Genomic DNA, 15,609 nt, shown 5'->3' with positions numbered 1-15,609 from the left:
TTGGTTGCAATGGGAATCCACAGGACAGAAAATGACTGCCAGTACTGGAAAAAAGGAAGGTTTCATATTCTCAGTGTTAACTCTGCTACAGAGGGAATTCCTTTGGAACTTCCTTACTTCCCCAGTGCAGCGATGACACAGAAATGTATCAGAAGCATTAGGGCTGTTTGGCACTCATCAAAAAGACGTATCTATAGGACCTTGCTCCAGCACATCATCTGGCAGAGCTCGATGAGGCAGTACGGGATGCAAAGACAGGCTGCTGGCAGCATGAGCAGCCTGATACCACTAGCAATTTCTCAGCCACAGGGAAATCTTACAGTGGAGAGAAACTGAACTTTGGCTACTATTTTGCTAGAGTAGAGCCATATACTATAGAGGACAGGGTAACCAGTAAATGCGGATTCAGGGCCTAGAGGCATGTCATTCAGAAATTTGTTCAAACTAATTGGCTTCAGACAGAAGTGGTGTCACTCATCCCATTGCCATTATTTTCAGTCCTATTTAGACCCTCAGAGAAGAAAACAGAGATCAAGGAGTGAGCGATACCAGGGAGACGATGTTTCAAGAGCTCTTGAGCAGGACAGTACTTTACACTGGCCATTGGTTTCCAAGTCCCCAGTCCTGCTTCAAGACATGACAAAGGAAATTTTGAGACAGTGAGAAGTTAAAGTGTTTTCTTACCAAAGTTCCCCAAGCTGTTCTCTCTTGTGTCTACTCGCATCTCTAGGGCCTTCACTTGCTGCAGATCATCTACCCCTGCCAAAACTTTCTGTAAAGATAAGCAAACATATATGTGTACTCTCATGCAATAAACTAGGTGGCACAGGAGCAAAAAGATGTAGAAAGGCTTTCAACCAGTGCTTTGTCAACATATACTCCAGGTCATAATGGCTAGATGTGTAATAACATTTAAACAAATGCAATATTCAAAGATCTTTCTTCCTCATAGATCTGAATTATTCTAGTCTCACATAACTTCTGCATTGCTTAAGGAGTCAGGGCTGAGGGTTACATTCAAGCTGCAGATCAACAACAGACCTACATGGCAATTAGTTTAATGTAAACAGTATGTCCATGCTTTAAGATTTGCCTAAATCTTGTAGTAAACCTCAGCAGATTGGTAATCAAAAAGGCACTAGGTAGTAAAACTCAACAAAACACACTGTTTAGCCTTTTAACCCAGAATCATGAAAAGAAAACATGAGTTTACCTGAAGCAGCCCACTTTTCTGAAAGACATCAACACTAATTATAAGAATTACAGATTCTTTTGAAAAGTTCTATGCAATACAAATAAAAGTCTCCAAAATCTTCCATTGTTTTTGCAAAATCTGAGTAATAGCATCAGCCACTGCATTAAGCAAGGGGGGAGTGTATGTGAATGCAGGATCTCTCCTAATATCCTAAAGTCTATATTGGTACATACACATAGATTTCGCCTTGGCAGAGGTAAGCAGGAGGATAAAAACAAGGAGACACTATATACAGAGGAGAAAGAGAAGCTCTAGGACAGCCAGTGAAAACTAGAGCAATGCTGTGAAGTCCTAAGACACCAGGCTGCAATTCCAGAAGCAGCTGAAGCGATCTCACGTTACCACTGCTCTCATCCCCTATTCCTTCCTGCTATGACCTTGCTCCTCTCTCCCCAGCTTCGCTCATCCAGGCTACACGTCCCACCACCTCCTATGCATCTGCTTTAGGTGCTCAGTGGATCCTTCCATGCACAAATTCAACAAAACAAACCAAGAGGGAACTGTATCCTTTCTTCCTGATGGGTTAGCTGTTCATGGAGGAGTCTGAAACACCCCTTGAGCGATGAGAAATGAGGCTTTTGCGTCACAATAACTGCCTGAAAGAGTTGATACCACGCATAGTGATACAACTATGTATATAATATAAATAATTTTCACCTTTCTGTGCCAAAAGAGTTAGGACATGGGGCTAAAAAAAGTCCACTTCAAAGAAATGGCTTACCCTGGCATCAGTGTCTCCTCCTCAATGATGCAATCAACAGCACGGGTTGGAAGAATTATTGTCACCTGCCTTTTGTCCCTCTATTTAAGCTGAAGGCAGGAAGTCATTCAACAACCTCCACCTACAGGGGACAAGTTTTCTTACTCTTAAAAAGTTACAGCATTCTTCAGTTTGTTTAATAAGGCGGAAATTATTCATTAGAAGGGAATGTGCAAGACCACGTCTGTTTATGAGTTTTGGGCAGAAAAAAATAACCAGAAGAACATCCAGTTAATTTTGCAGGGAAAATGGTGGTTGCGACATTCCCGCTCATCATGTAAAATTTGTATTGCGTACAAGTGACTACAACTTCATTTACTCTGATGGTTCCACACCCTCTTAGAAACAAAGGCTCCAATGCAAGTCTGAGTTTAAGTGAGACAACAGTTTAAAAAGACATGGTTTCCTGAAAAGGCTGAGTATCCCTCCTTGAAAAACTGGCTCCCTTTGTAAGGTCTTCACTTGGACTCCTAAGAAACAGAATCATCCAAAATCTTCAACTGCTTTTGAATTGTCTTTAAAACACCATGTTTAAAATTAATTTTTTTTAAACTGATTTTAAGCATGCTGAACCCAAGAAAGCTTCTAGACTTTCTTGCCTTGCCACTAGCATATGAAAAACAAAGGTCTGAGGTGAAAACTTGGGAGTCCCCAATGGCATCCAGAAATATACTTTCTATCTCCCGATGCAGCCACCACAAAAACAGTTTTGCTCCTGCAAAGAAGACAAGCTTACAAACTACAGGCTGCTTTCTGCCCCCAGTATACACAAGATCCCTCGCTGCAAGACAGTTTGCAGTAATCCTTTTCAGCAGATGACACTGTCTGTCATATAGCATGAGGGTACGTGTGAAATGAGAGCTAGCTGATGTCCTGGCACGCAACCATGCACTCTGATAGCTGGACTTGGACACAGGCTTACTGTCATTAAAGGAAGCTTCTTCTGAAAAATATCTGCCCCCTCCCCATCAAAACAGTCTTAAGAGCCTACATCATTAGAAGGCAGACCAGGAAGAAGTCTCAGAATAAGTCATAAGCTTAGGGTCATTCATATGCTTTGTCAGTAGTGTAGCAGAAGGTCCTGGCATTGCAAGGAGCCTCTGCATTTCTCCTTTGCTGTCTGCAAGTTCCCTGCATGCTGTTCGTCCCACTACTGTAACCTAGACAGCCTCCTTTCACAGTTCTGCTCCTTGCTCTCCTCTTTCAAAATCCAAGCATACGAACTGCACAAAGTTATATTCTCTCCTCATCCAGGGTTCCCTGTTCCTTTTCCTCATACCAGGGATTACCAGTGGGCCTCTCTGCCCTCCTTTTCCTCTTCCAGAGCCACCATTTGTACTTTTTCTCCTGTCTGAAAGACAAGCTGCTTAACACATCCATATTTTGTACTGCAACAGACAGAGCTGTGGCTCCAGTGCTGGGAAGGGTTATTGGCTCCCATCACCAGCTATTTGAAATATAGACAGCTGCCTTGAAGCATGTGCTAACCAGATGCGACAAGACTCCATGTGCTCCCCACTTCCCTGTTCTGCTTTTTCAAGCATGTCTGTGAAAATCACTGTCCTTCCATCTGTTGATGCCAAGGTGAAGCTCAGAGAGTTTGGAACCGATTGGCTGTAGGATGCAAAAGCTATCATACTACATGAAGGAAACAAGAAATGCTTTGAGGTTGAGGATATGAGCTCATTTCAAGGCACTAGAAGCAGAGAGACCCCAGGTGTTGACTGCAAACTAGTTAGCAAGCAAAAGGCCAGGGCGGCAGTTCAAGAGAAGGTTACATGGTGAACGGTTCCCGTGAAAGACAGTTAGGGCACTCCTACTCCCCAGACACCTTTCTTGGTATATTGGTGCAGCTGGAAGCGTGATGTGTCTTGTTTGACAGCTAAAATTCTGGCACCAGGAACAGAGGAGACTTAGGGAAGGACACAGAAACATTTAAACAAGATAACAGATGTTTAGCAGGATCTCCCTTTCATCTTGCTGTTTAATGTCAAAGCACAGCAGCCTTCATCACAATTTGAAAGGAGGGCTATTTAGGAAGAATTTTGCTGCTATTGGGTAGCAAAAGAAAAAAAAAACCATGGCCAAACACACTGAAGGCATCATCAACTTGGACAGAAATGTCTGGCACCACTTGGGTAGAACTGATGCTAAGGAGTGCTGCATCTCTTTGTTCCTAGGGCCATGTCAGGTCTAGGACAGGCTTCTGCCCTGGTCCAGAGGTGTCCCACTGTGACTCCAGGTAATGAGTGCCTTCCCACAGCTCACAGCGCTGCTCTGACAGCCAGGGACAGAACTCCTCTCTGCCTGTGCCCCAGGGAATGCTTACAGCCTTGAAGGTACTGTGCCGTCTAGGGATTTCTTCAGCTATTTACAGCTGCTTAGCCTGAACATAGAGCAGGCAAAACCGAGGATCTGTTCTAGGCAAAGAGTTTGATATATCAGAGTTACTTTACATGGAAAAGATACCTTGAAAAATCCAACTATAATTTCAGGCTGACTGCTGATGTTCAGAGAGGATTCTGTTTGCCACTGCCTAGCAAGGTAGGTATTGGTTAGACAGAGGAGGAGGATGTTTTCTGAAGAATCAAACATCAAAATCTTTCCGGCATATGATGTCAAGAAGGTGGCTGGACAGCTTCATTCTAGGCAGCAAGAGTTATACTCCACCCTAAGTCTGTTTATTTGAAAGGATAAATTTCCATGGTAAATTACTGTACAATCCTTTGAAGAAGAATACATGGTAAGTAAAATAAAGATGGATGAGGTTCATTTTACATTTTTGCACCTCCCCCAAAATAGGAGTAAAACTATTTTCCATGAGATCATGCAGAAGCTATTGGTAAATAATTTGGCCAGTATTTTAAGGAGCAGTTCCATGATAGGTCACAAACTATTCCCATCATGCAAAATGTCTGGCCAACAGCTCACTGGAGAGTGTGCACTGGTTTGGAAAGCTTTTCCCCTGACTGACAAGAAGAGCCAATAAGTATTCTGTAAAACATTGCAAGTGAAAAATACTTCTGTGCTTGCAGAGCTTCCCAACTGGCAGAAGAGTCACCTGGGAATGACGCAAAATCCAGTTCAAGTCCCACTTGCAACTCTCTGTAAATTCCTTAATTGGCAAATAATATCTGTTCAATTAAAGCTGGTGTATACAACTGATTTCTTCTCTCTTTCCTAGATTTTTCACATACTCTTAAGAAAAGTAGATATGTTGCTGAAGAGCATGTTGCGTGCAGCTGTCAGAGAAGCACTTCCAGCTGTGCATTTATTTTGCTGATCCTGGTTAATTTGGCTAAGACAGGAATTCCTGAGTGGTGAGCTTATTTTCTTTTAATACTACACCTGTATGCAAATCCTAGATTCATGTCCATTCATGTGTTCATTGCATTTTGCAAGGATTTTATTTCAAATTACCAACTCAAGTATAATCTCTCCCTGCACAAAAAAAAAAAAAAATAATATAAAGCATGACAAAATATTTCTTCCAAGAAGAAAGTTATTAGAACATTAACAAAGTTTTAAGTGATTCTATGTCAAGGGATTTTCAAAGAGAGGGAACATAACTTCCCTGTGGTCCCATGTACAATCTTCCTTTCAAAATGACTAAGTGCTGCAGATGCCCATAATTACAATATTTAGCTGTATTTCACTACTTGCTGCATGAACATACAAACACATTCTTCTCTCAGCTCAGATGAAGAGATTAGCCAGGCGTTCAATCTGTGATAAAGAGACATCTTTCTTGGCTTGCGTGAGAAGTGTAGGTGAGGGCAATAATTATGACATTTAAGTGGTGGTGGATGCGTTAGTAAAGAGGTCTTTATTCCCGTGCCGAAGCCTCCAAGTCACACCGACAGATCTACACAGCCAGCCTAGCCCTGCCACCTCCAGTTCAGCTACCCGCTGACTTGTGCTGGGGATTCACAGTCCTGACACCTTGTTTTAAACCAGTATTAAGGGTCTGATGCTGCAAGTTGCTGGGAGTTTCCCCAACTATTGCAAGCTTCAAAGGGCACGTGGAGCACCAGAAATGACATTGGAGGTTTGCTGATCTCCCAGAAATAGCCTGTATTGTTTCTGTAGGAGCCCAGTTTTAACTGTGGACAAGACAGTAGATATTCTTAGATCAATTTTTGCTTTGAATTTGTTTTACGGATTTACTTTCCCTCACCTAGATATAAAAGAAGCCATACCCCAATATTAATTTTTTTCCTGTCTAGCAATCAGGTGCGTAGTAAGTAGCTACAGCCATTGCTCAGTGTTGTGTCACTGAACGTGCAAAACTCAAGACTGTAATCTGCCATTTGATGTCAGCTAAGCAGCTGTCACTGTATGCAAATGAAAATCTGGGTTTTTTTCATATAAAGGCATGCATATGTGCATGTATGCATATAAATAGAGTTTCCTGATGTGACAATTTGAGTGTAAAACATCAGATGTCTAAGCAGCAAGATGAACACTAATATAACAACTACAAGCCTTCACTGTAGTAAAGGCATTAGTGTTAGGATAACAACATATAAAAGGAAAGCTCCGAAACTAAACAAGGCTTTGTAATTTTTCTTCCCTGTTCACATTATTATGTTTACTGCTATCTGCTATCTTGAGCAATCTGATCTAACTTTGAAACAAGCTGTGCTTTGAGCAGAAGATTGAACTGGAAGACCTCCAGAGCTCCCTTCAAACTTTTTAATTATTATTTTAAAAATTATTATACAATCCTAATTAAGGATTCAGCAAATCCAAAATCAGTCATACTTTCATCTCCTAGACTCCACTTAATTTATCAAGATTTTGCATTTGCTTCCTTGATCTCCAGGGTTTTTTTTTCAAATCTATTTAGCTTAAAACTGAGAGGAAAACTTTCTGCAAAGGCAAAAAAAGGAAACGATTGAGTCATTTCAGCAAGAATCCAATCTGTTTTTCCAGGACCCTCTAGGATTTTCTTCTCCCCATGAGGATGCGTGCATACCATATGAAATACACCCTAACCTCCTGAGCAACAAAACTAAACACCATTTCCGAACACGTGTTCCTAAGTTTAGAAAACATGATTAATTGGAGCAGGATCAACAAATAGCAAAATAAGAATACTTCCTTTCTTCTCTACAAATCACACACAAACGTGATTCGTTTTGATAATGTGACAATATCTGGAAGATCATTTGACCTTGTAAAATGAGTTCATTCTGAGAAGCGGAATGCTTTTTGTTGGAGTCAGGAAAAGATCCTTTGCAAACGATGGGGAGGGGATGGGGGTTAACAGAACAAAATAAAAATCTGATTCAAGACAAGTGGAGCTCTTAATTTCAGTTCCTTCACGCTTAATGAGAAACCTGTGCTACAGCCCTAAAAGTTAAAAATTAATTGTAATTTATTGCCCATTAATAGCCAGATTTGAGAACAAAGGGAGAACAGGGAATTTGCTCACCCTGGTATTCTGCAACATCAGACAACGACACATAAGCCCAACAGAAGTACAGGCAGAACAGGGAGCCCGAAATGTTAACAGGACAGGTACAAATGGAAAAGCAAGAATGCCCATTCATACAGTGTAAAGATCAAACAGTACATCAGAAAATTGACATTGATACTGGATTGACATTGATACTAGAAAGAGAATAACTAATGATACCAACCCTCGCATCAAAGGCTTCTGACCTGTAGCTTGGATGCAGAGTATTCAAATATAAAAGGGCATCACATGAGATCGCAGCAAGAGAGATGGCAGCAAGCAGAAACTACAGAAGATGTGATTAACGTAACAGGGATACAGAGTCACACAGGATTTTAAAGTGAATGTTATGCCAAAACAAGGCCACAGAAGAGCACAAATCCTGTAATGAGTGAGCGTAAGATTTATGTGAGGTGAGGATCCGCTATGAAGAGGAACAGAAGAGACAAGGGACCAATGGTTTTGTAGGAGTTGTCTTAGGTGCTACAGGGTCCAAGCAGGCAAAAAGGAAAGGAAGGTGGGGCAGGATGGGGAGAAAGAGAATAAAAATCAGTTTAAGCCAAACTTCCCTCTCTTCAGGGGAAAACAACCCAGCAACCGGAAAAAAAAGTGAAGGAATACAAGTATCACACCTTTTAGGGAGTCCTTAATAACGAGGACTGCTAATGGAGACTGCCATCACCCTGGAAAAAGGAGAAAATGAGTGAGATGTGCAGGCAGAGATGCGGCCACAGGCTGCAATTCCAGGCACCCAGCCTTCGCAGGTCCTGCACAGCCAGACCTCCCAGCCCTCAGCCCAAACGGAACTGGCGCAAGGCAGAACACTGCAAAGGCAAGGAGTAAAGATGTGTGTATCTCTGAATGAAAACCTTCCTCAGGAACCTCCACCAGGTGTCCAGAAATCTCCCTACACAACACCGCAGAACTCAGGCCCATGTCCTTATTTGAATGTAAAATAATTTTACTTTAATGAGCACGTATTTTAAAAATATATTAGTTTCCATCTCAGAGCACTTCAGCAAACACAATCAATAACTCCTAAAATATTCACAACTAAAAGACAATCAAGAAGATATTGCAAGTGTATCGATTTAAGCAAAACAACCTTTCAGACCATTTGGTTATCAGTGGTATGTGGTTCCTTGAAAAAAAAAAAAAAGCATCTGAAAACTTGCTTCAGATTAAATGTTTGAACAGTGTCTCTATTTTTACATTTGCAGATCCAGAGGAAGTAAATTCATGGAAGCAGCAGTTTCCATTTGATCAACATAAAGGTCAAAGAATAGAAAAATTGGCTATGTTATTAAACCAAGCTATAAACATTACAAATGTTTCCTTAACAATGCCATGTCATTTTTCCTCTGAGCAGGAAGTGCCCCAGCGATGTCAACACAAATGTCGGGTTCTAGGGCCAGGAAATCACTGTGTCCAGAGAAATTAGTAGAAGAGTATGCATCCATTTAAAAGAAACTTTGAAATGGAATTTCTTACAAATATTAATATACACAACCTTAAAGAGGCAAGACTCCATTAAGTTCAAGAGGGTACATAAGAATAATAAAGGGGTTTTACCCATTTTAAAAAATAGCCTAGAGTTGTAGGAGATCTGTATTTAAATACAGATCTGTATTTAAAAGAATATTATAAAATAATGAACTGTAACTTCATGGGAAGTGGGTAACATTGCCTTACATACACTTTCCTGCTCACAGTTTACTGTGAACAAAAAGCAGCAGAGCTTCAGAAAGAGAAGAATTTCATGCCAATGAAAGAACTTCCTAAGGGTTTAATTCAGAGTTTATTGAAGTCAGAGGGCAGCTGTTTTGGTTACTCTAATGGGCTTTGGTTCACGCCCTGAGAAAACAGGCCAATCTGAGAGCTTCCCGTTGGATTTAGACAGGGTATTATAGGCCACAAACACATTAGACTGGTCAAATTCTATGCCAGATTTTAAAAAAAGACTAAGTTGTCAAAGGTTCACAAGAACCAAAAGAAAGTGAATGGCATAGATTGCAAGATCATGTATTGATTTTTCTCCAGAAAGCTTAAAATATACACTCTGCACAAAGTGATTTTTGCATCTCCAGGTATTTCATAAACACTAAAAGGCTTAGCTGCTAAGGGAAGAGTAGTTCTGAGAATAACTTGCTGTCCAATCGACAGTGCTCGGTTATAGCTAGGGAGCAGCGTAAACCTGCAGCTGGCACGTGCCCCCCGCAGCAGCCAGCGTCCCTGCGGTGCGGCGGATTCCAGACACCGCCACCCCCCCACACGCGTTGGGGGCATCCGAACCACAGCCTTGGCCTCATCTGTCTTTCACTAATTTCTACCCAGCTCTGCAACACAAAGCTGCAGCTTCCCTCCTGAACTTCTACTTCTGCTCTCAGCTCTCCCCTTCTTTAGCAGGGATAAATGAGGTTATTTTCTCAGCTCCTACATATCCCAAAGGATTTCACCCTTAATTAGTCCTGAGCAAATCCAGCACAATATGTAACCAAGTATTCCTTCACAAATATTTTGTAAAGTGAATTCCTTCACAAAGACTTCAGCATGTTACTCTCTCTCAACGGGCTGCATGGCAAAATAATTTCCCCCAGTCAAAAAGGAACATGGCTTTCAAATGTGCTTTGCAATTTCATATACTTTGATATATATAGAAAGTACTTCTAGCACTGGCAGGATATTTTAATTGGCTTCTTAGCAGGACAGAGGATTTCACTAATTCAGAAAAAAGTTGTTCTTTTAAAGTTACATTTCCAATCTCTAGAACAAGGTTAATGTAAAAAGCTTTTTCTAATGATAAGATTCGAGGTACTTCAGATGGCGTTAATGAGATCTGTTTAAATTATAATTATGCTACCTGTACTTTTCTTCCTGCTGCTTCAAGAAACCTAGCAATAAAGGCAGCAGCATTCATGCTGGGAATATTTTTTATATGAAACGAGGTGAAAGGAGGACAAACATTTGGTAAATTTCCATAAGACAGAATCTACTTTATGCAGAAGTCTAACTGTCAGATATGCAACAACCTGCAACCATCACAAAGGCACTTGGAAGGTTAAGTTAATACAGCTCTGTATATGCCAGTTTGTCTCTTCATTAAAAAGTTGGATGTCTACTCACCAGTTTCCTGGGGGAAAGGTATTCATCGATAAGTAGCTCTCCGTCATCTTTAATCAGCGGACTGGGATTTAGGTTGCCTCGCCAACTCAAATCAGTCACCCGGACTGCAGCTGAGGCCCGATGAGAAACTTTGCCAAGATTCCACTTCAGGTCCATCTCAATATGCTTTGAACAAAAGGATAACAAGCAGTCTGATTTTTTTCCCCCACCCTGTATTTACTATTTTCCCTTCAGCAAAATCGATTTTGACTCCCATTGCAAGTCAGCAAGCGCCTATGGTGATACAGGTTTCTTTACTCAGAAAAAAACCCAAAGCAATCATGCATCATGTAACATGTAATCTTCCTTTTCTTCACCCTCAAGAGCTATCCTAGTCGCACCGCTCATTCAGCTTTGAGTATAAGCTTTTACACAAACTATTATTTGCAGTTATACAAAAGGCCAGGCATACCACCTATAGCTCTGTACAAAAAAGGTAGCCAAGAACAAACAACTCCGGATACTAGTCCTTTCCAGTCTTCTCACTACTCCACTCACCCTTCTCCACATGGGCTTCCTACCTACCCATCCCCTCTTGAGAAGTGTGAACCGTACTCAGCAAAACGCCGCCGAGCTCCAGGCTGCATGTGCCTGCACCAAGACATGTCACTGCTGCTCTTTGGCGTTTTGAGCTCTGCCTGCAGGCGAGCACGGACAGCAGCAGTCTGTATTTGCTGCCCTAAATTAAACATACCCGCGCTGCTACTGACTGCCCTCTGGGTCAGGCAGGCCACGGCTATCGACTTCTAGTTCTGAAGAGTCTTGGAGAAAATAAAATTAAAATACAATTCAAACAAAACTCTGTGTGCTTCAAGTGAGGAATGAAATCCAAAGTTTGAAGATGAAACACTTCAAAAGCGTTCATTCTTTAATCCCCAAAGCTATTCTTTTTACAGAAATATTAATAATTAATTTTGAAATATGAGAATAAGTGTATGTACACCCGTTAAGAGTCAAAAAGCAATCGGCTGTACCCGAACGGTACAAGCATTACTATGATTTATACAGCTATTTGCTACTACTTGGCAGCGAGGAAGTATCACAGCTGGAAACATTGCTGTAACAACAAAAGGCTAGACTAGAGAAAAGCCTCCTCACTCTGCTGAAGGGACACCTGCAGTTTTCCTCTGTTCTCCACTGCGAAGCAATACTTATTCTTGGTGCTGGAAAACTAATTAAACAATCAAGCTAATCATAACTGGCTGACAAGGCTTCAGTGGTGGCCAAGACCTGAGAATTACCACCTTCCTTCCTAAGGAAAACACAGGAGTGATTTCAGTTAGGAAACACAGAAGTTGTGACTGCTCAGCTAATCATCTCTGCTTGAGAGGACTAACCACTTAGTAGGTGAGAGAGGTTTACACCAAAGAGAATTCTTGCTGTGACGACTTGTGTCCAGTCAAGAGTCTTCATCTCTGCACTAGCAAAAAAAAATTCAAAATACTCAGTAGTCAGAAATATTAGCAGCCCTTATCTGAAGAACAACTTAACAATCCACCAAACCCCTCCCTGCAGGATCTCCTAGCATTAGAAAGACAGGAAGCAAACCCTCACTCTCCTGAGTGCTCCTTCCATGCGTTCATCAGGGGAGAGGCAACCCACAAGGAGCAAGAACTATTCTTCCCAGATCACTACACATACCTGGCAAGCCCTCCTAGAGGAGAAGCTGAACTCTCAAATGTGCTACATCCAAGCCACGGCAATGTTCAATGCGTAAAAAAACATATTCAAATACAAATTCTTCAGAGACACTTCTTTCAATGGTTCTTAACGGCTTATAAAAGAAACACCACAAAGTGAACTGAACAGTGACATTTGCAGCTTCTAACACCTCAGCGTGCCTATAGTTGTATAAGGACAAATTTCCTATTTCTGCTCATTAAGAGGGAAAAGTGATCTCAAAAAACCTATTTGCCTTAGTTTTTGAAAGAAAAGAGAAATTTATGAAGTTTATCTTTTTCTTTTCCCAAAGAATTCTAGAATTTCTTAGATTTTTTCCCCCCTCTACTTTCTTTAGAGCAGGTCAGTATGACATAGTGCAGAGTTCCATCAGTTGTCCAAGGAAATTCAGAATCTTATGTGATACAAAGGTTTTCCGGTGTTGTCTATTTTCCTAAGAAACTATTATTTTGGTCAGCAAGTGACTCCAATTAGAATATTTGCCATATAAATGCTGGAATACTTCAACAGTTGCAAAAGATTTGTGTTGGATTGTGTGCAACTGCTTATGGTTCTTTTAATTCAGGTGAGGTTCGTTACTATCCAGAGATAATCCCATATGGAACCAAGTGGAATAATAGTCAGAAATCACTGATGTAACGTGTGGGTGCAAAACATAATGAGTTAACAACAGGTGTGTGTAGATTTGGGCTGTAAAGAGTTAATACTCTTGCATAAAACGTATTATTGTTCTCCTTTCTTCAGTCCATCACTATTACATTTCAGAACGTCCTCCAATCTTTGAAATATGTGTTGATACAGCACTTACTTAAGGTTTGACAGAGAGATCAATTTGTGGCTTAATATCTGAAGCAACACTTCCAATCCTATACTTCCCGCTATTGATCTGGTGCTTGTAATTATTGTAACATTGGATTAGTGAGGAGAAAAGTATTTTCATTACAAATTGTCCGGGATCAAATTGAGTTATTGTCAGCAAACAAAACTAATTCTTTTGACATGCCTCTATCACCTCAAAACTTTCTCCAGAGAAGAATCTTCTCCTGAACACAGATCAAAATAACATCCTCAAAATGAGAAATATAGCAAATACATAGAAAACACAGAAAAATCTCAGTGTGCAGGGTGGTGAGGTACCAATCTTACATAAAAATCCATAAACTTCCAATATCTCCAGCACTGTGCAAGAGTGAGCAGGGGGCCTGGCAAAACACTCATCCCCCTACAGATACAGGATCTTTTTCATTGCTCTTTTTCATCAGGTCCATCTGATTTTGAGACAGGTAAGATCACTCCAGTAAAGCCACCTCACCCACTCATTTAAAATGTTAAAAAGCAAGTGAGAAATCTATGGCTCTATCAGCTGCACAGAACACGCAGCCGCTGACCCAAACTAGTGTTGGCCTCAGTGGGACAGTTTACAGGGACTGGAAAGACTTCGTTGTCATTAAAGAGGTCTGAGAAGTCACGAACCTGAAGATTTACTCCACAGAGAAGATGGTCACATTGGCTATATGTTGGATCTATACGCTGAATGGTAAGGCGGATCACACCTGCAGCACTGTGGAACCAACAAGGACAGAAGCTAACTGCACCCAACAAAAACCTCCAATTAATTCAATGGCAGAGCAAAACAGTAACTGTAAAGTAGATTAAAGTGTCAGGGAAAGTGAAAATGGCTGAAAAAAATGGGGTCTTGTCCTGCGTATGAACATTAAGAATAAAAGAAATCAATGAATTGTTTTTTGCAGGATTTGCATTGTAGGTCTTGACTTGGCAGGCTCTGTATGTGGATAACTAGAGGCAGATAATCAGTAAGTGCAGGAGAAATCAATGACGAGAGCAGTGAGATGGAAGATCTTGAATTCTACAAACAGTTAATCTGCTGACCTTCCCCACTGCTGCCATGCTCCTTCCCAAAGCAAGCATGATGATGGTAAGCTATTCAATTCACAGATATGTTGTGCAAGTTCATTAAAAACTGCACGAAATTTTCAACATATATAAAGTAATAAAGCTAATAAAGATCTTTATTAAAATGAAATGGTCCTTGGAACAACATGTGATTTGAAATCCCTGCAGAATACTGTAATTTGCTAGAATGAAATTGGCAGAGAATAGTTATTTGATATTCTTAGGGTCTGACAAACTGGTAAAACTCCAAGATTTTATTTTCCTGCTATGAGATTTATCAAAGAGTCAATGACAGGATCGTGTATTCTTCATTAAATATATGTTAATATGCCTTTCAATACAGCAATTGCCAGAAATGCTTGACTCCATATTACTTTTGGCTTCTTAAGTCTGGGAAAGATCCTCTGAATTGTGTGACTAGGCATGATAATTTCTAATGCAGCCTTCAAGACATTGCCTAAAGAGCTTGTCCAAGCAATTTGGCTTTTTTCATTTTTAAATGGTAACCTACCAACAGTAATCAACCCAGATTTACTCTAGGAAAGACATATACCTCTATATATTAACATGCCATACAAAAATGAAGCTCTAGTCCCTTAAGCCAGCTTCTCAGCCAGCATCCTCTCGTGCTCTGTGGCTACCCATGGCTTCAAAACGCTCCCCAGGACAGGGAGGAGTGCCATTTCAGGTAGGGTACCGCAATTCGTATACCCTTATCTTTATGCCACCAACCTAAAAATAGTCTAGAAAAAAACATCTGAGAATCATTGTGCTATCTATCCCTTCATGACAGGAAGCTTGCACTGCAGACTTTCATTTCTCTTGCCCTGCACAATGTAGTTTTTATTTGTTTAATCTAGAATCACAAATCATAGTAGTGCCCACACTGTTACCACTGACACAGAACGAAAACAAAGAATTCTGTGTTTGCTAAGGATTTGACAAAAGATTTGGTTTCTAAGTCCCAAGGGAACTATGAGTGCCCTTTTAAGTGTAATTTTGTGCAAGTGCACTACAGATAACCTCTTCTGGAAAATAACTGTTTGGGCAGCTGGAAATTGCTATGATGTCATCATAAAACTACTGTTACAATAATCCACCCCTAATGGCTGAAACAGTTCCTGCTACATTTATGCAATATAAAGCACCCTGTAACATATCAGTCTATTTTAGCAGGTGCAACTTCTAAAAAGTTGAAAAAAACAACCCCATCTGACCTGATATTAATGTGAATCGCTCTTCTTTGTATATAACTAAATTATCTTGGTTTAATCTTCTGGGTTTGTTAAGCAGAAGGAGGTAGTGACTACTTCAGTAATGCTACTTTAACATTAAGGAATCACGTAAAGACTATAAAGACCATTCATAAATATTCCA

General features: G+C 40.6%; 1 protein-coding gene across 3 annotated transcripts in view; it reads right to left on the bottom strand.

The window, feature by feature from the left end:
- Positions 1-15,609, bottom strand: part of LRRC56 (leucine rich repeat containing 56) — a 65,483-nt gene that overhangs the window by 42,459 nt on the left and 7,415 nt on the right. The window contains exons 3-4 of one of the 3 annotated variants that reach the window (XM_080405537.1): positions 10,600-10,764; positions 685-772 (exon numbers count right to left, since the gene is read on the bottom strand). In XM_080405537.1, coding sequence (XP_080261663.1) covers positions 685-772; positions 10,600-10,764 — 253 coding nt within the window. Of the gene's footprint in view, positions 1-684; positions 773-1,976; positions 10,765-15,609 lie in introns of those variants that run through there. The other 2 variants (XM_080405538.1, XM_080405539.1) reach the window with 2 other exon arrangements.

This window comes from Falco punctatus (assembly GCF_963210335.1).
Source record: "Falco punctatus genome assembly, chromosome: 10".
Taxonomy (NCBI): domain Eukaryota; kingdom Metazoa; phylum Chordata; class Aves; order Falconiformes; family Falconidae; genus Falco; species Falco punctatus.
This window is presented reverse-complemented; position numbering and strand designations above follow the sequence as displayed.